Source organism: Engraulis encrasicolus, chromosome 15 (assembly GCF_034702125.1).
Source record: "Engraulis encrasicolus isolate BLACKSEA-1 chromosome 15, IST_EnEncr_1.0, whole genome shotgun sequence".
In the NCBI taxonomy this organism is placed as follows: domain Eukaryota; kingdom Metazoa; phylum Chordata; class Actinopteri; order Clupeiformes; family Engraulidae; genus Engraulis; species Engraulis encrasicolus.
The window spans coordinates 49,856,869-49,881,904 of record NC_085871.1 but is presented as its reverse complement, the minus strand read 5'-3'; the positions used below and the strand labels follow the sequence as shown (position 1 = coordinate 49,881,904).

Here is a 25,036-nt window from a genome sequence, read left to right as displayed (position 1 = left end):
TGTAAACAAAAGTTGAACCCATTACAATCGTCAACACTCCATCCCATAAGCAGCAATGTTAGATACAGCATGACGTAGACCCGTACAGGAAACAAAAGCTATAGAATGTTGAAAACCCAACCATGCGTTCCCTGGCAGTTGAGAAATAGCGTTCCTGAGGCAGAGAAATTCTCCCCCAAGAGGACAATTTGTGAAGTGCAGCTTTCACCAAGCTTTTACATACAACAGATGCTTTGTAACACAATAAATGGGTAGTGGACATGAAAAAGCATAATAGGACCACTTTAAGATTAAACACAATATCATTATCTAGTTAACATGAGCTCAGAGCTCAGTCATGTAGGGCTGGGCAATATGACGATATAACTTATATCGTTATCGTGATATAAAAGTGTATATCGTGACCTTTCTCCTACATCGTTTTAGTAATTTTATCAATTTATACAATTGAATATAATTTAATTACATTTCAGGTCACAATACACACTATAAGTTAATGTAACTGTAAAAATAAGAATAAAAAGATCAATTTTAAAGAAAGGTTGTTTGCGACATGAAATAATAATCAGCAAATAAAGAATATAACTGTAAACTGTAAATTGTGCTATATCGTGATATATATCGTTATCGTGATATAAAGTAAGTTAATCCATATCGTGATATTGTTTTTTTCCATATCGCCCAGACCTATTCCTCATTAATGCGTATGTGACGGAGGTCATCTTGCACCTGTTCACCCCCCTCGGGGATCGAACGTGTGACCTCGTCAACTACAACGGTTCGGCAATGGGAGACACAGTACGATACCGCTGGGCCAAGAGACTAGTCTCTCGGCCCAACGGCACGAGTCTGTATGAGGCTATCGGAGGGAGGTTTACCAACGTTCCACGCCAACTCTGTGCTAGTTAGCCTCCGTTACACTCTCCCCCTTAAACCTCACTCCCATCTCGGGTCAGCGGCACCACTGTGACGGAGGTCATCTTGCACCTGTTCACCCCCCTCGGGGATCGAACGCGCGACCTCGTCAACTACAACGGTTCGGCAATGGGAGACACAGTACGATACCGCTGGGCCAAGAGACTAGTCTCTCGGCCCAACGGCACGAGTCTGTATGAGGCTATCGGAGGGAGGTTTACCAACGTTCCACGCCAACTCTGTGCTAGTTAGCCTCCGTTACACGTATACGGGGTAAGTTGAGCCACCTGAAAAAATATTTTTAAAAGGCAATATCGTTTTAACCATGACAGTCTATCGATTAGTTTTTGCTCTAATAGTGACAGGACACTTTGAAATTTGGTATGATGTGAAAATTTTAACCAAATACGCCTTCATCGCTTGGCTGTGACGAAAAATGTAAAAAGTGGCTCATCTTACCCCGGTCTCCCCCTATGGCCCTTAAATTCATATGTAAGTCAAGGCAGGTTAGCGAATACTTTTGGTTAATAGCTTTTCTATACAGTACAATAATCCCTTCATGAGATGCCTCACCAGATCTCTTCCTTGCCTCGGCATCTCTGTGGTTCTCTTCATTGTTCTCCTGCCGTCCTTGTGGTCTACAGCAGTCCACCAGCACTACAGATACGCTCCTCAGACTGTACAGAGAACGCAGGGTCTCCTCGCTGTCCTCTTTTACGCTCCTCAGCTGAGGTGGAGAAGCACGGATATCTTCCCTCTCTTCTTTTACGTTGTGCTGTGATGGAGAACCAGGGAACTCTTCTCTCTCATATTTTATGTTCAGCAGGGATGGAGAAACGGTTAAGTTGAACTCCTCTGTCTCTTCTTTGACGCTCCTCTTCAGCTGGATTGGAGAGTTGACTTCTTCAAAGGGCATTTTGAGGTCTCCTCTTAACCTTTAAAACGGGACAGAAATATGATGACAATTCCACATCCCTCTGGAAGACTTTTTCAGAGTTTGTTAGATCTATTTTGTTGCTAATTTTCCCAGAGGAAACAAAGTTGCATATAATTAGGGCTGTCCTAAACGATTATTTTTCTCCCGATTAATCTATGAACTATTTTTTTCCCGAATAGTCAATTAATCAAACGATTAATTTTTCAAGTACTCTTATTGGGAAAATGAGCTTTAAACCATGATAGTAGCTTATTTACGCCGAGATACAACGTCCAATTCATACGTGCTGGCCAATTTTAGGTTTCAATAAAGTAATAAAGCATTAGTAAAGTAAGTAAAAAAAGCATTGAATTAAATTAAACAATTAGTCAACTATGAAAATTCTTGTCGACTAATTTTTATAGTCGATTAGTCACGATTAGTCGATTAGTTGTCCCAGCCCTACATATTAGGGATGCAAACGATTAATGCATTAATCGATTAAAGAACATTAATCACAATTAAATCGGCAACTCAACTGATAAGGGACCCAGGTGAAATGGGCATGTGAAGAGTGGGTGTGAATAGTGGGAATATTGAAATCATCTTTGGATTAAAGAATTGAAATAGAATTAATTGAAATGTGGTATATTAACTCAATTTTTAATTTAAAAAATTGGATTTAGTAGGGTTTTTTTTTCGAGGAACATTGAGATTTCGGGGGCGGGGGGGGGATGCCGGTTATCAATTAATCGTAAGTCGATCGATAAGGCTATCAACTAATGATAAATTAATTAATTAATCGATAATTTGCATCCCTACTACATATAATTATGCACACCTGACCTGACCTGATATTGTGTGTTGGACTCCTTCAATTACACCCTCTTGATGTACATGAACTAGTATGCTTAAAGGCGCAGTTTGTAGGATTGTGGCCTGAGCAAGCGCCTATCGCAACAATGCTGCTCATTGGAACTGTGCTGTCTGATGCCACATTTGCTTGTTTCAGGAATATTCACAAAATAATGGACTAATATTTACAAGTGTGACCAAAAGTGCATACGTTTTGCAACTAGAAGTTCAAAATGATGGACAATGCAACACTGCACATTGCAGACATTATTGTGCTGTCGATTCCATTTGTTTATTTATAATATAGCCCTAACGAAAGAATTTCCATAACGTCATCTGCACAAGCACACAACCTTTTGTCCACGAGCCTCGTTGCGCCCTGAAGTCTATGGGCACCGTAAAGTCCATAATAGCAGCGACGTCAAAGAACTGTCAAGGGAGTGTAGCGATCAGATTGACTCCAGCCCATAGAATGTATAACATGTTATTTTGGAATCCAGTTAGTAATGTACAATCTATGCTCTAGCTTCATCAGTAGGCCGTTACAATATAGTGTTGAAAAATGAATGCAACACTGGATGGACATAAATCCTGTGCCATTGCAGACACTCACAACAAAAGCAAAGCATGCCATAATGAAAGACAACGGTGTTCCAGCAACACAGTGATCACGTTTTTAGTTTTAGAGACTTTTTTTGACCTGGCAGCGTAGGCTACCCTACTTTTCATGTTGAAGTAGCCTACACAGAGATTCTTGGAATGCAATTCATAGGTCACATAGTCACTACACTACACCTGGCCGTAGCTACATCTACAAACATTGAATGAACTGTTATAAAACGGACCTACCTGCACTTGTCCAGTATATCCAAAGCAGTCGGGGTTTTTGTCGTCAGAAGAAATAGTGAAAGGCTGTAAAAGAAAGCGATGTGCCTTTGAATGCGCTTTCTGTAACACGGTATTTGTTTTGACTTCCTTGAGCGAGAAGAAGGAAGTGACGAATGACCAACTCTCGGCCAACGTTCATATCAAAATAAATCTATACTTCAAAGTAAGACGTGTTACTAATACTACTACCATATAGTAATAATAACACAATAACAATAACAACAACCTAATAATAATAATAATAATAATAATAATAATAATAATAATAATAATAATAATAATAATAATAATAATATTTTTGAAAAGAAAATATGTTAAAAAAAAAAACACCCCATCACATAAAATACTTTAAAAGTCATCCACTTATTAAACAATGGCAATGTAGACTCACTTCCAACACAAATTAGGCTGTGCATGTTGTTATGATTTTTATAAATTATACACCTTATTCCATGCTGGTATGACAGAGCTAATCTGCAAAGGTGCATGTTTATTTAAAGCAATAGCAATATTAATCTCTGCCTGGCATGTAGGCTACAGGGTTGCCAGATGTGTCTGATAAACCGGGTAACTGCCCAAATCTGGCAACACTGGTAGGCATGATTATAACCTCAAGTCAAGTCAAGTCAAGTTTATTGTCAATTTCTTTACATGCACTGGTCATACAAAGAATTTGAAATTGCGTTTCTTGCTCTCCCATGCAGACATAGACTAATCTAGGTAAGGACATAGACAGTATAGACATAGACAGTACTCATACATGGACATAGACAGTATGGACGTAGACATTGCTCATACAGACATTTAAAGTGCAAGACTGGACAACAGAAGACTTGTAGAGAACATACATTAAGAGGAGGTATTTTGTTGTGCTTTTTCTAAAAGTCCTTTATAGCGTTCTGACATAGTAATAGTAGCATTTGAAGAAATAAATAATTAAAAAAGGTTTTTATTAAATACACCAGCAGCAGTATGTGTGTGTGTGTGTGTGTGTTTGTATGTGTTTTGTGTGCGTGTGTGTGTGTGTGTGTGTGTGTGTGTGTGTGTGTGTGTGTGTGTGTGTGTGTGTATGTGTGTGTGTGTGTGTGTTTAGTGCAGGTAGAAAGTGCGGAGATGTAGTGTAGTGTAGTGCATGTTGTTATGATGCGTATAATGCATAGCCTAATACAGGATCAGGCTGTTATGATGCTTATAATGCATAGCCTAATACAGGATCAGGCTGTTATGATGCTTATAATGCATAGCCTAATACAGGATCAGGCTGTTATGATGCGTATAATGCATAGCCTAATACAGGATCAGGCTGTTATGATGCGTATGCATAGCCTAATAAAGGATCAGGCTGTTATGATGCGTATAATGCATAGCCTAATACAGGATCAGGCTGTTATGATGCGTATAATGCATAGCCTAATAAAGGATCAGGCTGTTATGATGCGTATAATGCATAGCCTAATACAGGATCAGGCTGTTATGATGCGTATAATGCATAGCCTAATACAGGATCAGGCTGTTATGATGCGTATAATGCATAGCCTAATACAGGATCAGGCTGTTATGATGCGTATGCATAGCCTAATAAAGGATCAGGCTAGGAAAGCAAGAGCATTATGAACCTCTGTATGACCCATGGCCTGCCATGACTGTATTGGGCTGTGCATGCTACTCCAATGTTGTTATGATGCTTATATTATGAACCAGTAGTTCCCAACCTTTTGACAGAGCATCTTCATGATGTTGATCTTCCAGGGAGACTGTTCGCGCACTGACCTTAGCCAGACATACCGCCATTCCGACATTGACTTTTTATTGCAGGAACCATTTTTCCAGCTTGCAGGAACTGTTTTCAGACCCTGTCTGTAAGGGCATTTGGACCGTGACAAAATTAGACACTAATGTATACACGAATCCTTTAATTGCGCTGTCACTCCCTCCACTTCCGCTCATGTAGCAACATTGTTGCAAATGTCAATTGAGTAAGAACGTTGTTCACGCGCCTTTAAGTACTTGCAGCAGTGTTCAAATGACTCGGAATGACAATTAAATACTGTCTGAATGGCGGTATGTGGGAATGGCGATTGCCCCCCGGCCAAGGCCACTGCTGACAGGGGAACTGAAACAGATGAGGGTTGTTTGGGTTTTTGGGTTGAGTGGTTGCATTCCACAATTTTCCATGCCTACTGAATTCCATGAATACTGTACATTTAGAATGCTTCAAAAACTTCAGTCAAACGTTTAAGTGTGTTGTCATTAATCACTGTCTTGAAGAGAAATGGGGGTGGTGTATACAGACAGAATGTATCATGTTGATTATATCTTTTTTCATCATGGATAAATTCATTTTACATTACTGAAAAAAATACAGAGGACATGACTTCTGTGTCCTCAATGGTAGTTACGGCCATGCCTGCTCAAGCTTATATGGAGGTTGATCCAAATAATTCTCACTGCAACTCCGTTGCATTCTCTCCCAAGGTGGAATCCGTTGTGAGCCACATGTCTAAAAGTGTTAATAATAATAATAATAATAATAATAATAATAATAATAATACTTTCGTTTTATATAGCGCCTTTCAAAACACCCAAGGACGCTTCACAGAGTGTTGTGTTGGAAAGTGTGAGTGTGTGTGCGCGTCAGCGTGTGAACATGTGTGTGAATGCGTGAAAGTGCTTGTGGAACTAGCAGCCATAAGCCTCCAGGAAGAGATGTGTCTTAAGGTGTTGCTTAAACATGGCCAGTGAAGGGGCATTTTGGATGTGGTCGGGCAGATTGTTCCAAAGAATGGGAGCAGCAACATGGAAGGCTCTGTCACTGGTGGCCTTGAGCCTGGCACGAGGGACGATCAGCTCAGCTGTTCACAAGTCCAGTCCCTTTACAGTTCACAACCACAAGTCTGAGCACCACCTTACCAGAGATTCTTTAAGTATAGAGATATGCCAACATAATAGGTTTCTATGGGCACCTAACATGGCCAGGTTCCGGTCTGCCTAAAGGGGCGTGTCATAATGCTCCTAGCATTGAATAGAACAGTCCTCAGGTCTGCCTAAAGGGGGATTTCCCCCCCAATAATAGAACCCGGAAACAATGGGCCAATGGAACCTCTCTCTCTCTACTCTCTCTGACCTTACCAGCCAAGGCAGCCTGGGGTTGTGAGTGGCCGCTGTGGTTTTAAGCATGTGTAGTGGCAACCAAGTAAATTGTACAAAAAGTGTATTATGTTCATCATATTCATGCAAATTTATCATTTACAGAGTAGTATTGTGTTAATTGTAATGATTAACTGTAATGGTTAACTAGGCAAGCTAAGCGGTATTGCCTGGGGCTGTGAGTGGCCGCTGTGGTTTTAAGCATGTGTAGTGGTAACCAAGTAATCCAAGAGTGGAACTATCATTTTACTCTTCTGTCCTGGCAATGGCTTGGAAAACAGTCTCAATATAAACCTCTAGTACAGTGTTTCCCAACCTTTTTTGTCTCGCGTACCCCCTAAGCCTCTTAGTTGTGCCATGAGTACCCCCTAATTCATGTTCTATGTTGCTTTCTCTGTCCTGATGTGACTGCTCCATACATTTGTTATAATAATAACATTTTTCCAAGTACCCCCTGCAGTGTGCTCGCGTACCCCTAGTGGTACACGTACCCCTGGTTGGGAAACACTGCTCTAGTATATGACACATAGCCTGGCAAGACTGTATCCTGCTGTGCCTGTTATTCTACTGCCCTAATGATGTTTATGAACTAATGCAGCAGTTCCCAAACTTTTTTCCCTGTGCACCCCCTTGTACATTTCAATATGGTTCGCGCACCCCCTAAGCGAATATTTTTGTGTGCTGATGGCCACACAAGTATGGATTCACTGCGCATTCACTGCACTTTATGCAGTCGTTTTGGGGATATTTTCCAATATTCTGGGAGTTAAACTACACTTTAGATGGAGCCTTCCAGCATACAATTCATCATACAATTAAAACTCCTTGATATTCATTAATGCTGTATAATAACTCACATATCCACCATTGCTCTATTCAGCTTGCGCACCCCCCTATGAAAGTCTGCGGACCCCCAGGGGTCCACGCACCACAGTTTGGGAAACCCTGAACTAATGTGTAGCCTACAGGGCTTGTGTGACGGAGGTCATCTTGCCCCTGTTCGCCCCCCTCTGGGATCGAACCTACATCCTCGTCAACTACAACGGTCTGGCAATGGGAGACACAGTACGATACCGCTGGGCCAAGAGACTAGTCTCTCGGCCCAAAGGCACGAGACTGTATGAGGCTATCGGAGGGAGGTTTACCAACGTTCCACGCCAACTCTGTGCTAGTTAGCCTCAGTTACACCTGGGCTTATTGGCAACAGCAATATAAACCTCTACCATCAGAGACAATACTGTAGTAGGCCCAGGCTACAGGGAGAGGAGAATGAGGACAAATACCTGTGTTGTAAAAAATACCTTTACCATACTGTATACAGTGCCCTCCATAATTATTGGCACCCCTGGTTGAGATGTGTTAAAAGCCTTAAAATAAATTCAGTGTTTATTGCAGAAGAATACTGTCACACTGAAAATTTTAGGAAAATGTAGCCTTCAACTCAAATGAATTGTAGGAAAATAAAAAAAATCCCTGACTAAAAAATAATTATTTTCCATTAAATCACCTGTTCCACAATTATTGGCACCCTTAACAATTCCCAGGAAATAAATATAATTGAAGCATTTCTGTCATTTCTACAGTAGTTTACAAAGTTTACCAGAGTATGTAGGAACATTTAATTAGTAATTCATCACTTCCTGTTTCCCTGGGGTATAAATATGACGTGACACCTAGGCCATTTCTCTTATCCACTCTTAAACATGGGAAAGACAAAGGAACACAGCATACAAGTGAGGCAGATGTGCGTCGACCTTCACAGGTCAGGCAGAGGCTACAAGAAGATTGCCACTCAACTGCAGCTGCCCATATCTACTGTGAGAGGAATAATTAAGAAGTTCAAAACAACTGGAACAGTGGTAAACAAGCCTGGACGAGGACCCAAGTTTATTTTGCCACCACGCACAGTGAGGAGGATGGTAAGAGAAATAAAAATATCTCCAAAGCTCACTGTTACAGAATTACAACAAATGGTAGCATCCTGGGGTCACAAAGTCTCCAAATCAACCATCAGGAGCTGTCTACACGCCAACAAGCTGTTTGGGAGGCATGCACGGAGAAAACCTTTCCTCACCCACAATCATAAACGCAAACGTCTGGAGTTCGCCCAGCGGTATTGGGGCTTCAACTGGGACCGTGTGCTTTGGTCAGATGAGACCAAGATTGAGCTTTTTGGCAACAAACACTCTAAGTGGGTCTGGCGTGCCACGGAAGATGCGCATGCTGAAAAGCACCTCATACCCACTGTGAAGTATGGGGGTGGGTCAGTGATGCTGTGGGGCTGTTTCGCTTCCAAAGGCCCTGGGAAGCTTGTTAGGGTGCATGGCATCATGAATGCTTTGAAATACCAGGACATTTTAAATCAAAATCTGTTGCCCTCTGCCAAAAAGCTGAAGATGGGTCGTCACTGGGTCTTTCAGCAAGACAATGACCCTAAACATATGGCCAAATCTACACAGAAATGGTTAACCAGACACAAAATCAAGCTCCTCCCATGGCCATCTCAGTCCCCAGACCTCAACCCCATTGAGAACCTGTGGGGTGAGCTGAAGAGGAGAGTACAGAGGAGAGGACCCAGGTCTCTGGATGATTTAGAGAGATTCTGCAAAGAGGAATGGCTGAAGATCCATCTTTCTGTCTTTTCCCATCTTGTGAAACATTATAGGAGAAGATTAGGTGCTGTTTTGTTGGCAAAGGGGGGTTGTACAAAATATTAACAACAGGGGTGCTAATAATTGTGACACACATTATTTGATGTCAAATAATTATTTCTTTATGTGGGATTTTTCCCCACTGAATAAATGCACTTGTATTGAAGGTTGGATTTTTCTCTTTTTTTCCATTAAGGTCCCATATTATTTAGAGAAAAATAATAATAATTGGAAGCTAAAAAACACATCTCAACCAGGGGTGCCAATAATAATGGAGGGCACTGTATGATGGGAAAGAGTGTGTGAGATTTATGACTACAAGAGCATGCACACATGATTAAAAAAAAACAAAAACAAAAAAACAAACATAAAAACGGAGTTTGGCACGTGGCATTATTCCAGATTTTGATTTTGGCCCTCAAGTCAATTTGACTTTGACACCTCTGATATATATGATGTAAGGATACCTCTTCTGAAAATGAACATTTTTAACAATATTTCAATAAGCACACAAATTATTTTCAAATTCTACATAGAATAAGTTAATACAACTTTTATTGATCTTACAAAAGAAAAGTTCCTAGGGTTACACTTTACTTGACGCCAGCGTCATACGTATGACATAACAGTGTCATAACATTGTCATAATAGTGTCATGAACTAGTCATAAAAATAATGTCAATGTCATAAACGTTTTATGGCCATGAAAAGTTGACATTGTTAGGCCTGTCTTTGTTATAACTGAATTTCACTAAAAGACAAAGTCATACAGTGTTTCTGACTTTGACAATGTTTATGACACATTCATGACTGCATTATGACACCTCTATGTCATACGTATGATGCCGACATCAAGTGTTACTGTTTCTACTGTTCTACTCAAATGACATATTTTTCAATTTTAAAATCCCACAAAGAGGATCGTGATCTGCTTCTGTAGTCATGGAACATGTTCGCCTGTATGCTTCTTTTGGTGAGATTCCTAATGTTGACGGCATTCATGCAACACAAAAACAAACCGTGTCAGTCCCTCAACCATGCCATCATGCTACGTAGACTGTAAGCATGGGACACTTAGTTAGTAGTTCTCACTTGGTCACCATCACACCTGCTCGACACCATCTAAAACAACACGTTTATCATGGTCTCACTTACTCATGTTTTTTTTTAGATGTGTCAAGCATGTGTGGTGCACAGTAAAAAATATTCCCGTGATGTCACAGGGAATTACTGGCTACTAATTGCATTCATTTCACAGTAGTTTACTGTGGCCATCCTCAAAGTTTACTGTGATCTTCTCACAGTAGTTTACTGTGGCCACACCACAGTAAGTTACTGTCACCCACCATGATCCCGCCCCTCCATTCATCACCACAAAAGAGGTAGCTACCATGTTATTGTGGCACCTCCCATTCCCCACCATGACTGAGACAACTGTGGCATGGAACCAGTCCATCACACTGCTCTACTGAATTGATAGACCGAACTATCCATAACCACAGAGAAACTCAAGTATCTGCAATATGTGCAATATTATCATCATTTGATAGTTATAGTCTCCTGGATGATAGTACATTAACCAGTGTGCATAGAATACTCTGGTTGAGCATAATTAGACAAACCTGAAATTTCTTGATCAAGTAAGCAACACTCCAAAAAGGATACCTGCTACCATAATACTCACTACCAAATAAATAGCTAGCCAGCCAACAAACCAGTCCACCGGCCAACCAAAAGAGTCAGTTGTCAGCTAGCCAGCCAAAGAGCCGGCTAACCAACTAACACTCATTTAGTCAGCCAACTAACCAACAAACAAGTCAGCTGTATGGCTAGCCAGCTAACAAACCAGCCATCCAGTCAACCAAAAGAGTCAGTTAGCCAGCCAACCAGCTGGCCAACAAACAGTCAGTTGGTCGGTCAGTTAGCTCACTAACCAACAAGCCGGACAGAGAGCCAGCGAACCAGTCATTTAGGCAAGCAACTCAAGCATTGTGACAGTCTGAGTTTATATAGAAGTGAAAGTTAACCATGTGACCAGAGTAATCAGGCATGTGGCAGCTGCAGGTAGTAATTCAATGAACTTGTAACAGTCCTATGTACTCAAGTGAGGTCAGGTACTAATTGACAGATTGATTGGGCACTACCATTGTTCCTGGTTGATGGTAGGCAATGTCAATCATGCCATGCAGCATTTGACTTTCAATTGTGCAATGGCACTTCACAAGATAGCCTAATTTTGTTTACTAGGTGGCAATATTCTGATTTAAAATTGGATGCTGGAGTTTTGGCGTGCACATCCAAGACAAAGGCATTAGCAGGTGCCAACTTAAGAACGTGTTTGTGTAGCACATTGGTTGCAACTTAATTTATTGGAAGCAGAACCAGCAACATTTCCAATCATAGATCTTCTTCTAATTAGGCCTGGCAATTAGTAATTACAATCAATCATGGCCAGGAGCAACCCAAAGTGACATACAGATATGCAACATTGGTTACTGTCCCTAGGGTAATGTCGGGTTAGGAGGGATTAGAACCTGCAACTCTCTGATCTTAAGTCCACCTCCCTAACCATTAGGCCAAGGTAGCCACATAGTGCACCCAATCATGGCCTAGAGCCAGTAAACACCTGTTATAACAGCACAGTAGTTAACTGTGATATGACAAAAAGTCTCTCTGGATTTCACAGTAACAAATTATGGCAGAATATCACAGTATGTTACGATATTGTTACACACTTGAAGTGGGCGAAAGTTCAATGGGGAGGCATGTCAGTTGGGTTGAAGGTTGACGCCTTTACAGTACTTAACTGTGATACGACGAATTCACAGTATGTTACTGTCAAATGAATGCAATTAGTAGCCAGTAACTCCCTGTGAGTTCACAGTATGATATTGTTACACACTTGAAGTGGGCGAAAGTTCAATGGGAAGGCATGTCAGTTGGGTTGAGGGCTGACGCCTTTACTCAAAGTGATACACAAATATACAATGTTGGTTGCTGCCCCTAGGGCAATGTAGGGTTTGGAGGGATTTGAACTTGCAACTCACTGAACTTAAGTCCACCTCCCTAACCATTAGGTCAAGGCTGCCACATAACACAACCTGGGCCTTCAGAGAATTCATGGACATTTACAGCTAACTATTTAGTCATCAACTTCTTGTTTGCTACATGTCTTTCCATGCTTGGTCATCTCCTTTTTTCTCACTTCCTCATGGCAATATGTACAACCTGAGGGGGAGGGGCTTAGGACATATGGGCTTCAGATCGTGTCCCATCATGCAATGCACTTATGGAGAGCCATTTATCTGGATGGAATATCTTAAGTGTGCTTCAAAATATTACTCCTTGTTATATTCTGTGTTTATTGTAGGGGTTGTACTATTTAAAGAGGTACACAAGAAAAATGACCATATTCCCACAGTCATGAAGATGGTCATGTATATCTCCCAATATATAAAAGCTCATTCTCCTGTTATTTGACAGAGAGTGGGGGACAGTCAACTGATGATGGGTGTATACATGTATACCACAAGACAATAAGAATGAAATAATTTGCTGAAAATGTCAATGAAAGGTGTGATTGTAATGAAGAGCCCAACCTGTCTATGACTGAAGTTGTGCCCCAATGCACTATTAATTCAATAGATACTCCACCCACATAGTAGTTTACTGTGACGTTTCCTACTTTATCACTTTGGCATGCTGGTTATCCTTGAAGAGCACAGTACAATACTGTGATGTGCAAGTTAGGTGAGAAATGGCAAGTGATACAATGATTTCAAACTAATTTGCTGTGTGCCGTGTGACCATCACAGTAGCATAGTGTACCAGAACATCAGAGTAATTAACTGTGAGATTTCACAGTAAATTACTCTGAAATACTTGTAAGTTTTTACTGTGTGTTTACCAAGTAAGTAGTACAAAGAAGTGCATTGTATTCATCCTGTTAATGCAACTGTATAATTTACAGTGTAGCGTTGAGTTACTGTAATTGTAATGATTAACTGTAATGGTTGAATTAAATTAACTGGTCATTTACCATTCATTCTCCTTTCCACCATTCCATTGTCTCATGTGTCATGTTGTCACTGGCGGACAGCATGTGTGTAGCGAGCTACACAAACTACTGTCTGGTAGCACTGCGGTTAACATTCTCTTCTTGAGTCAGAAAATATTCATAGCAATAGTAATAATACATTTTATTTTGAGCGCCTTTCAAAATACGCAAGGACACTTTACAATCAAAACAAATGGATAACAATAGAGAAAGTATTACAAAGCTTACATGAATTATAGGAGAATACTTAAAATGCAAAATAAAATAGAAATGAAAATAAAAATAAAAAATGTTTTAAAATAAGAAAAAGAAGTAGAATGCATTTGAAAATAAAACAATAAATAAAAAAAGGAAAAATTAACTAATAATTTAAGTACAGTGGAAGTGCCTGTCAGTGAGATTGAAAAGCAGAAGTGAAGATTATTGCTTAAATGTCATCTCTAGCCTCGAGCCAGACCCGTACAGCAAAAAGCTGTACAAGGGTCTGGGCGAGCTCCGAGAGAGTGTGGGCGGGATAAACAGTTGTCTATCAAAATGCCTTGGCACTCAACGCCACGCGGATGGTGGAACAACCAATCCCCACACAGTTCTGTGTAACGTCACAGCTGTCTCTCAGAACGTACACGTGACACGCCCCTTGTAGGTGAAGCGGCAACTTCATGTCTTCATAGGAGTGGATGCGTGTGAGCACCAACGCCACAAACAAGTTTCCTAATAAATCGTGTTTTCACTTACACAGTTCAAAGATGCCTCGTTTTCAATCACATGGCCCTCCTTGATCAACCAGCGAAATGTTGAGCAATTTGGGGCTTGTTAAATGGTTATATTTGTGATTGTTGTCAACATGGCATGTTCTGTGCTAGCTAGATAGCTGTACCCTAATACACGGCTGCTGGATACCTAGCTCTGTGTTATCGACAACAGGTTGGCTAGCCGCTAGCTCGGTAGACTAGGTGTCATTCCCATCTATTTAGTGAGCTACTTAAAGACTTTCAAAGCTCCCAAATGTCTCGTTTTTAATGACATGGACCTTGAAAGTGGGGCAGGCATATAATACAAGGCTGGATACTGATAGATTTTGGACGTTTCCAAAATTCTCTTCTCCAATAAAAATTAAAGGATGAATGCTCTGCGTTGTGTTTTAGTTGACTCACTTGCAAAAATAAAATAAGTCTTGACTTCGTAATTAAAAGGATCGATCAGGATACAATTTATTATAGAAAAAGTGAGATTACAAAAAGAATAAGAAGAAAATACAATAAGTAAAAGTAGAAGAAAAATAAAGGTTAAAAAGAAATAAAAAATGAGACCAAGTCTCACAGCGTCTCACTAACTAGGCAGCATCCTATCTCTGGCGAATGACAGGCAAATCGACCGATAGCTGACAAAAGGGTGGCAACGGTTTTTATACCGTCTTCCTCATGTCAGCAGGTTACACGTATGCAAGTATGATATTAGTTAAGGAAGATGTCGTCTCCATGTCTCCAGGGGTGACGAATCATAAAAACACCTATCGCTAAGGATAACACACAGCCTAGGATACTTCTGGTATCAAGAACAAAGTGTTCTGGGTGACCTTCAATGGCAGAGTCACCAGCTCTGAGCTCAAGATATCAGAAGCTAAACATGCACATTCCTGGCCCAATGGATTGGAACACAGGACTGGCAAAAGTTTCATTCTAAAACTTAACAGTATGGTCAATCAGTTGTTGGTCAGCTGCAAAATGCAGCAGGATATACCACTGAAATTTTGCATTTTTAACACAAATTTAACAATGTTGAGCAATTTGGGGCTTGTTAAATGGTTATATTTGTGATTGTTGTCAACATGGCATGTTCTGTGCTAGCTAGCTAGCTGTAACTCTAGCCCTAATACACGGCTGGATACCTAGCTCTGTGTTATCGACGACAGGTTGGCTAGCCGCTAGCTCGGTAGACTAGGTGTCATTCCCATCTATTTAGTGAGCTACTTAAAGACTTTCAAAGCTCCCAAATGTCTCGTTTTTAATGAAATGGACCTTATTAGAAATTGGGGCAGGCATATAATACAAGGCTGGATACCTAGCACAGGTGTTATTGACGACAGGTTGGCTAGACACTAGCTCGGTAGACTAGGTGTCATTCCCATCTATAGGACTCAAAGACTTTCATAGCTCCCAAATGTCTCGCTTTTAATGGCATGTGTCTAATTAGAAATTGGGGCAGCAGTTTCATTCTACACCTACAATAGTGGTCTGATAATAGCGTGTGACTATCTGGTTCTGTAAAATGCTCAAATTATACTACTTAGCTAGCTTAACGCGTCTAGATTTCTAGGCTATGTCAACTCACTTTGGGAGCTCTGTGATAAGTAGAACAGACATAGACAGTCAAAAGTTTGTGTCATCATCTGGACATTTTAATCACAACGCCAGGATCGGCGCCAACCCAAGAATATTTTTCATAACTGTAGCCTACTGTATGGAGCTGTTGGTCTGCGTCGGTTACGTCACTGTTGCACCCTTTCCATCTCTGTGTAGCCTACACCTTGCCAAGTGTCTGCGATGCTGTCATCTTTATAAACACAAGGGTCGTGATTGTATGTTGTTTCCTTAGTGCTACAGTAGGCTACAATCAGCGTCCACTCTATGGCGCTTTATAGTATGCTTCACACAATAATTAGCGTATAGAAGACAACACTTTCACTTTGACTGAACACACCTGGGGAATAATGCAAACCTTGACCAGATCCCACTGCCCTTCACATTGTGAACTGTGATTGGATTATTACCCTTACCTCGGATTTGACCAGCAATCAGATAAATTGGATTATTCATTTTGTTCTTTATTACCCCCATCATGATGAAATTGACGCTGTAGTGAATAGAAGCTGGCTGCTACTGTCGGTGAAGCTAGCATTGCTATGTAAACGCATGCATGGCACAGCAGAACAGCTGTTTCCCTACACAAGGATCGGAGACATTAACGCATCCGATTAACGGATTTTCTTGTTGACGTTGGACTAAATGCCTTTAGTTACGTGTTTTTGAATATGTTTTGCCTACTGCGTGTGGTAGTGTGACTACAACCCGTTTCGTGTGGTGTGTGCAAAGATTAGTTGTGCAGGAACAGACTGTACACAAGGAACTGAAACGTACTTCCGGAGGCGAAAATTCGTTTGGTTGGTTGATACATTTGGAGGGGGAGGTGGCAGAGCAGGAGAGATGTGTCTAGTACACCAATATTATATTGGTCTCCGTGAAAAAGCGCAAGATTCTGAAACGGCGCATGATTGACAAAAGCCTCAATATCTCCATTCCATGCTGATTTTGGCAGATACCGGCCTTGGTTTAACTCACGATAGCTCGACAATGAAAGCACGTACACAGACATGCGGTTTTCACTTACTAAGAGGTGAAAGTCTCACCATTCAAACAAGCCATAACATGTTTCGATGGCCCTATCACATAATATGCTATGACTGTACAAAAAACACCTAAATATGGTTTAGAACGCTAGGAGCCTACAACATAATTCTGAAAACACCCGTGGTATTCAATGTGTTAATATGCGTTTTCATTTATAAAAATTGTATTTTTATTTATTTATTTTTTTTCCCTTCTATAAGAGCAGTCACACAAAAGGACACCATAAAATGAACGTAAGCATTGCGTGACTGAAACATTGCAATATGAAGACATATTAAGAGGTTAATAGTCACCGTAAACTTCCACAGCACTCTCCAATAACTGAGGTACTGACTGGTTAGGAGCCAGTCTTTAAGACCCTTGTAGTTGGCCTTGCAGCTGCCCGTTCACAAACATTGACATACATGTCAGAGCACAGGACACAATTTGTGTTGCGAAATTTAACTTCAGTTGGAAAGTCATGGATTTTTACTCTTTCCAGTGTCAGTTAAAATGTTTTCTCCCCTGTGTGAACATGCTGGTGGATTTGGAGCTCTTCTTTTCTCTTAAAGCTCTTCTCTCTCAAGTGAGACGAAAAGTGTTTCTTAAGGCTAAAAGACTGTGAGAAACTCTTTCCACAGTCAGTACATGAAAATGGTTTCTCCCCTGTGTGAACACGATGGTGGCTTCGGAGCTCTGCTTTTGTCTTAAAGCTCTTGCCACACTGACTGCAAGCGTACGGCTTCTCTCCAGTGTGAATGCGACGATGTATGTGTAAGACAAAAGAGTGTGAGAAACTCTTTCCACAGTCAGTACATGAAAATGGTTTCTCCCCTGTATGAACACGCAGGTGATTTCGGAGCTCTGTTTTTGTCTTGAAGCTCTTGTCACACTGGCTGCAAGGGTGCGGCTTCTCTCCAGTGTGAATGCGGCGATGTCTACGGAGACCAGAACTATTTGAGAAACTCTTTCCGCACTCAGTGCATGAATATGGTTTCTCCCCTGTGTGAATGCGCTCATGTCTGTAGAGGTGAGAAGAAGTTGAGAAACTCTTCCCACAGTCAGTGCATGAATGTGGTTTCTTCCCTGTGTGACTGAGCTCATGTCTGTGGAGATTAGAAGCATTTGAGAAACTCTTTTCACAGTAGGTGCATGAAAATGGTTTCTCCCCTGTGTGAACACGCTGGTGGTTTTGAAGTTCTGCTTTAGTCTTAAAGCTCTTGCCACACTGACTGCAAGCGTATGGCTTCTCTCCAGTGTGAATGCGGCGATGTGCACGAAGGTTAGTATTATGAGAAAAGCTCTTTCCACAGTCTGTGCATGAATATGGTTTCACTCCTGTGTGAACACTCTGATGGATTCGGAGATGTGCTTTTGTCTTGAAGCTCTTGTCACACTGACTGCAAGGGTGCGGCCTCTCGCCAGTGTGAATGCGACAATGTCTGGAAAGGTCGGAATACTGTGCGAAACTCTTTCTACAGTCAGTACATGAAAATGGTTTCTCCCCTGTGTGAACACGATTGTGGATTTGGAGCACCAGTTTTGTCTTAAAGCTCTTATCACACTGACTGCAAGCAAACGGCTTCTCTCCAGTGTGAATGCGGCGATGTACACAAAAGTTAGTATCATTTGAAAATCTCTTTCCACAGTCGGTGCATGAAAATGGTTTCACTCCTGTGTGAACTCTCTGGTGGATTTGGACCTCTGTTTTTGACTTAAAGCTCTTGTCACACTGACTGCAAGCGTACGGCCTCTCTCCAGTGTGAATGCGACAATGTCTGGAAAGGGCGGAATAATGTGAGAAACTCTTTCTACAGTCAGTACATGAAAATGGTTTCTCCCCTGTGTGAACACGCAGGTGGCTTTGGAGCTCTGTTGTTGTCTTGAAGATCTTGTCACACTGGCTGCAAGGGTGCGGTTTTACTCCAGTGTGAATGCGGCGATGTCTGTAAAGGTTAGAACAAAATGAAAACCTCTTTCCGCAGTCCTTGCATGAGAAGGGTTTCTCCCCTGTGTGAATGATTAGGTGGTCTTTAAGTTTCTGCTTTTGTCTAAAGTTTTTTCCGCATTCTGAGCAACAGTATGGCTTCTGTCCAGCTTGAGTGTCCTGAAGCTTCTTGGGAATGCCAGGGCCAGTTTGACTCTTGTCAGTCTTCCTGGAGTACGCCTGCAGGTCTCCTTTCAGTTTAGTCTGTCCTCCTTGTACTGAACAGCAGTCCACCAGCACTACTGATGAGCTCCTCAGCTTGGAAAGAGAACGTGGAGCTCCTTCCCTCAGAACACTGGAGCTGCAGTGGAGCTGATCTCCTGTGAAGAGAATGGAGCAAACTGTATTAGGGTGGTTTACATGACGCCTTGTTTTTTGTAACATTGGTTAAAAACACACGTCAATGAAAGAAGATGTGGTACTTTATGTTTCATATTAGTCAGAAATGAAGAAACATTTTTGTTAAGATTCATGTAAAGGTTTATATGTCAAATATCCTGCGGTGTGACTCTAACAAATGAATATATATTATATGTAAATTAACCAACAACATTTTGAAAAATGTATAAAGCATTTGGTATGATTGTATAAATATTAACCTTTATGTTTTCAAATTCGTGAAAAAAAGTGATGGCAATAATTAGAAAAAAATAAATGAGAAAACAAAATGAAAATAAAAATAAATGTTTCTTCTCATCTAAGACTAATATGAAACAATGTACCACATCTTCTTTCATTGACATTTGTTTTTTAAAGGAAAAATAACAGTTTTGTAGGTTTTTAAAGGATAGCTCCGGCGTAAAATGAAAGTTTCACCATCGATTTGCCATGCCCCAAAATGTATCTGGGTGGTTGACGTTTAAGGGCGTAACGCAAAAAAAAAAAAGTTTTTCCAATTCCTGAAAAAATTGATTGAAAAAATAGAAAAAAATAAAGCACTTAGTGGTCCGTGGAATTTCGCCTCATTTTTGCCATTTTTGAGAAAATGTGTCCTGCATCAACACATTGCATAGGCATGTCACACCTCAGGAAAATGAAGTCGCACCACAGGAAATTCACTGCATTATGGCCATTTTAATCCTTTAGTATACATGACTGATATCTGAGTTTATGCTAACTTGATAATGATATTGTGTTTAATCTTAATATGTGTTTTCATTTATATATAAAAAAACTTTTTTTCCTTCTATAAGAGCAGTCACACCACAGGACACCATAAAATGAACCTAAGCTTTGTGTGACAGAAACATTGCAATATGAAGACATATTAAGAGGTTAATAGTCACCTTAAGCTTCCACAGCACTCTCCAATAACTGAGGTACTGACTGGTTAGGAGCCTTGCAGCTGCCCGTTCACAAACATTGACATACATGTCACCCCACAAGATGCAATTTGTGTTACGAAATTGAACTTGTAGTTAATGTTACTGTCTTGAGTTTTTTTCACATTCACATATCTTAATATAAAGTTAATATTTATGCAATCATGCCAAATGCTTCATACATTATTCAAAATGTTGTTGGTTAATTTATATATATATATTATATTCCAGGTTTCATTAATGTTACAGTCACACCGCAGGATATTTGACATATAGACCTTTACATAAATCTTAACAAAAATGTTTCTTCTCATCTAAGACTAATGGGTCATTCCATGTCAATTCACACGCCTTCCCCACATGACCCTCTCCGATTTACCCGATATCTCACATACAGGTACCTTTTGATGTCAATTCAAAGAATACCAAGTATTAGAAACCTACGTCCAACGGTTGCGAAGATGAAGCCCTCCAAAGTTGGGGTGCCATGCCCACTTTTCAAGCATGTGAATTGTATATAAAATTTACAAGCAGATTTTGACACCCCTGGTTTTAGTTTGAAGGAAGATACAGGCCTAAAAATCACCATGGCCCCTCAATATGAACCCGTCTACCAGATGATGTACTTACAAATAGCATGCCTTGATTATTTTTGGCTATATTAAGCCTTAAAAATTGAATTTGTGAAAACCATGATGAAGTGTCTTGCCATTTTGGGGTGCCAGATCTTGGAAACTATGTATGTTTTGGAAGTTATAATTGATTTTCAATCATATTTGGGAACTGTACAGTATATTCCAAAAAAAATTAGGGTGCTCAGACTTTTAATGATGGAATAGGAGGGACTCAAAAACAGCTTTTGGACAAAATGACCTTACGGTACCCTCTACTTCAGGCCTCAAATTAACCATGTGGGCACTTGATGACTGGAACGCCCTTTTCACCCCATGTACAGTAGCACTGTATCAAACATTCAAGCTTGGAAAAACTTTGTTTTTCAAAGTTCTTCATATTAATCTTGGCCTTCAAAGTACATGTTTTTGTCTATGTCTTATCACAGTGTCCGTTTTGTCTGCCGCCATCTGCTGGTCAAAGAACGTAACAACGGCGCAATGTAAGAAAACAAAAGGGGCTGAAAAATCTTGCCCATAATTTACCAATAAAGTAGCCTAGAAATCTAGACGCCCCAAGGGGTTTAAGCTCGCTAGGCTACCAATAAAGCACTTTAATTCTACAGTATATTGATATATATTAATTATGATTTTAACAAGCATTATGCAGAATGCTCAATCATGATTACATTTCCACCAGGACACACCCACCCCCATGTCTGGTAGAAATGTAGTGCAGGGTTGAGGCCATCTTGGGACTGGCATCATGATTGAGTATTAAGCAGTCACACTTAGGAAATTATTTAAACTAGAAATATGCATCATGCTTGTCAAAAATCATAATTAATATAGCAATATACTGTATAATTACAGTGCTTTATTGGTAAATTATGGGCAACATTTCCCTGCCCCTTTTGTCTTCTTACATTACGTTGTTGTTACTTTTTTAGACCAGCAGATGGCAGCAGACAAAAGACACTGTGATAAGATATAGAGAAAAACATATACTTTGAAGGCCAAGATTAATATGAAGAACTTTGAAAAACAAAGTTTTTCCAAGCTTGAATGTTTGATACAGTGCTACTGTACATGGGGTTAAAAGGGCGTTCCAGTCATCAAGTGCCCACATGGTTAATTTGAAGCCTGAAGTAGGGGTTACCGTAAGTTCATTTTTTCCCAAAGCTGTTTTTGAGTCCCTCCTATATTATCTTATAAAGTCTGAGCGCCCTAAAAAAATTTTGAATACACTGTACAGTTCCCAAATATGATGGAAAATCAATTATAACTCCCAAAGCATACATAGTGTCCAAGTTCTGGAACCCCAAAAAGGCAAGACTCTTCATCACGCTTTTCACAAATTCAGTTTTTAAGGCTTAATATAGCCAAAAACAATCAAGGCATACCATTTGTAAGTACATCATCTGGTAGACGGGGTCATATTGAGGGGCCATGGTGATTTTTAGGCCTGTATCTTCCTTGAAACTAAAACCAGAGGTGTCAAAATCTGCTTGTAAATTTTGTATGCAATTCACAGGCTAGAAAAGTGGGCATGGCACCCGAACTTTGGAGGGCTTCATCTCTGCAGCCGTTGGACGTAGGGTGCTAATACTTGGTATTCTTTCAATTGACATCAAAAGGTACATGTATGTGAAATATCGGGTAAATCGGAGACGGTCATGTGGGGAGATTCTAGGGAATCATGTGAATTGACATGGAATGACCCTAATATAAAACATAATGTATCACATCTTCTATCATTGACATTTGTTTTTTAAAGGAAAAATAACAGTTTTGTAGGTTTTTAACCAATGTTACGAAAAAACAAGGTGTCACGTCTCCCCCCCATCTAATGATGAGCCATTCTGAGAAATGCCGCGCCGTTACGGAGTTGGCTTATTTTAAGTGTTTTAGCAGAAGACGCAGCCAATGTTAAAGGGACAGTTTGGTCAATTTGGTCAGTTTGGTCCACAATCTTGCCCCCCCTTATCTTTCTAATCTTATTCACATTGCTGTTCCATCCCGCCCCCTCCGTTCCACTTCCTCCATTCTCCTCTCTGTCCCCTCTGCCCGTCTTAATTCCATGGGGAATAGAGCTTTTAGCTGCTCTGCTCCTCAGCTGTGGAATGCCCTTCCCCCTGACATCCGCAATACTGACTCTCTCCCCCTTTTCAAATCCAGGCTTAAAACCCATCTTTTTCAAATAGCCTATTCTTTATGACTCTTAAACTCGGTTTTATTTTATTTTATTTTCATATTTTAAAAAAAAATTGCATTCATTTATTTATTTTTGTTTAAAATTCTGTTTATGTGTCTTGTTTTATTTTTGTTTCTGCCTGTACAGTGTCTGTTCTGCCTTCCATTTCATTCCATGCATTCAGTTTAGTATGGCACACGTAAATCCTATGGTGAATACCGCCACCTAGTGGATTTCCTCGCGGTACTGCGCCTTAAGCGCAAATCTACTTCCTGGTTAGTTCCTGCCAGTGTTTCTAGTGTTTTCTGCCGTAATGCCACCGGACTTCATCTCTCCCGCAATCTGTATTCTTTTCACACTTGAGCCTTGGACAATTTAAGTCTGTAAGTGACCTTTTGTGTGAGATTTAGTTTGTAAACGAAAATGCACTGATATTTTGAGGTATATGTCGATCTATTTGGCTCTTTAAGTGATGTTTTACTTGTCTGGAAATGTTGGCTAATCTGATTGTACTTAGCTATGCTAGGTCACGTTTGTGTGTGCTGAAATTAGATCGGTGATTGCGTGTAGATTTGTGTCATGTGGAAATATTGAGTATGTGAGATTCATGTATCTTTATTTCGTTTTCTGTTACAGTTTTACAGTTTTGAGAGAAGTGTACTAAGTGAAAGTGCAAGTGAAAGTCAGTAAGGAAGTGACAGAAAGAAAATAAAAGGACAAAAACACACTTCAGCTTGCCTCCTCTTAAACTGTTAACTAGCTGTCTAGTTCTGCATCGGTAACGCAGGCCGAGGGCAGCATAGTAAAAAGACTACATCGCGGCGGGTCCAAGTAAGAAGATTAGGATGGAAAAAGAAGTCATGAGTGAACACTCAATCAGACCAGAGCAGAATGCCGTCGAACAGGCAACTGGTGGAGCTCCAGTAGAGCCAACCACAGCAGATATTCATCTGTCAACTGAACAAGGAGAGCCTTTCCAAACACCAGATGCCCGGTCACAAGCGTCTCATCACCCCTCACACGGCTCCAGCAGGAGATCAACATCAACAGCCAGAGCCAGGGCAAACGCTAAACTAAAAGCTGCACAGGCAGAGTTAGATTATGCTGAGAAAGAAGCCAGCATGATGAGACAGAAAGCCGAGCTGGAAGCTAACGCAATGAGGCAAAAAGCTGAACTCGAAGCCAATCTCCACCTCCTCAGCTGCCAAAAGAACGCTGCTGCACGCAAGGCAGAAGCGGCCGCATACGAGGAGGAAGAGGAGAATGAAAGCGGGGAGAAGCGCCACGGGCCATACGTTCCAGGACGGCCCCTCAATGCAGCTGAACGAGCCGGTAACTATGTCCAGCAACATGCAGCGCTGTTTCACAGACAATCACAACCACTGACACAAACACCAGTGGAGGCCCATGCAACACCCAGGCACCAAGATGCCAGAGCTGATGCCAGAGCTGGGCCAGCTGCAGTGGAACCCCAAATAACGCCCAGACACCAAGTCGCCACAGCCGGGCCAGCTGCAGTGGGGCCCCAGAGAACACTCGCAAACCAAGCCGCTGGTGCTGAGCCAGCTGTTCGCCAACATCCGATGCCAAACGCCATGCACATCAAAAGAGAAGAACCCAGCGTGAGGCCTCCGCCCAGGGCACATCCCGACTACGTGCAGCCGCCCACAAACCCACAGAGAGCGTCCTCACATGAGCCACAACAAGCGCAAGACCTGGCCAGGTACCTCATGCGGCGAGAGCTCGTCAGCTCCGGCCTTCTCAAGTTCGACGACCGGCCCGAACACTACTGGTCGTGGAAAGCATCCTTCGTGACCGCCACTCAAGATCTAAATCTCTCCTATAGAGAGGAGCTGGACTTGTTAGTGAAGTGGCTTGGCGCCGAATCAGCCGAACATGCAAAACGAATCCGCTCAGTGCACGTCCTCAATCCCGCTGCTGGCCTCAGCATGGTGTGGCAACGTCTGGAAGATTGTTACGGCACACCAGAGGTCATTGAACATGCACTGCTTAAAAAGCTGGAAGAGTTTCCTAAGCTAACCAACAAAGACAGCGCCAAGCTCCGGGAACTGGGCGACATCCTCCTCGAACTTGAATGCGCGAAGGC

The 25,036-nt window shown here is 41.2% G+C and overlaps 3 protein-coding genes across 4 annotated transcripts in view; all 3 read right to left on the bottom strand.

Annotated features, from left to right (window-relative positions):
• The window catches only part of LOC134464325 (zinc finger protein 501-like), a 419,382-nt gene that overhangs the window by 112,717 nt on the left and 281,629 nt on the right, over nucleotides 1-25,036 (bottom strand). The window lies entirely within an intron of this gene.
• The window catches only part of LOC134464324 (gastrula zinc finger protein XlCGF57.1-like), a 38,676-nt gene that overhangs the window by 2,320 nt on the left and 11,320 nt on the right, over nucleotides 1-25,036 (bottom strand). The window contains exon 2 of the mRNA XM_063217791.1: nucleotides 1,489-1,850. Within this exon, the coding sequence (XP_063073861.1) occupies nucleotides 1,489-1,831 (343 nt within the window). The 5' untranslated portion in view covers nucleotides 1,832-1,850. The remainder of the gene's footprint in view (nucleotides 1-1,488; nucleotides 1,851-25,036) is intronic.
• LOC134464140 (gastrula zinc finger protein XlCGF26.1-like) overlaps nucleotides 16,455-25,036 on the bottom strand; it is a 39,349-nt gene continuing 30,767 nt past the window's right edge. For both annotated transcript variants that reach the window (XM_063217600.1, XM_063217599.1), the window contains exon 2: nucleotides 16,455-19,122. In XM_063217600.1, coding sequence (XP_063073670.1) covers nucleotides 17,324-19,122 — 1,799 coding nt within the window. In that variant the 3' untranslated portion in view covers nucleotides 16,455-17,323. The remainder of the gene's footprint in view (nucleotides 19,123-25,036) is intronic.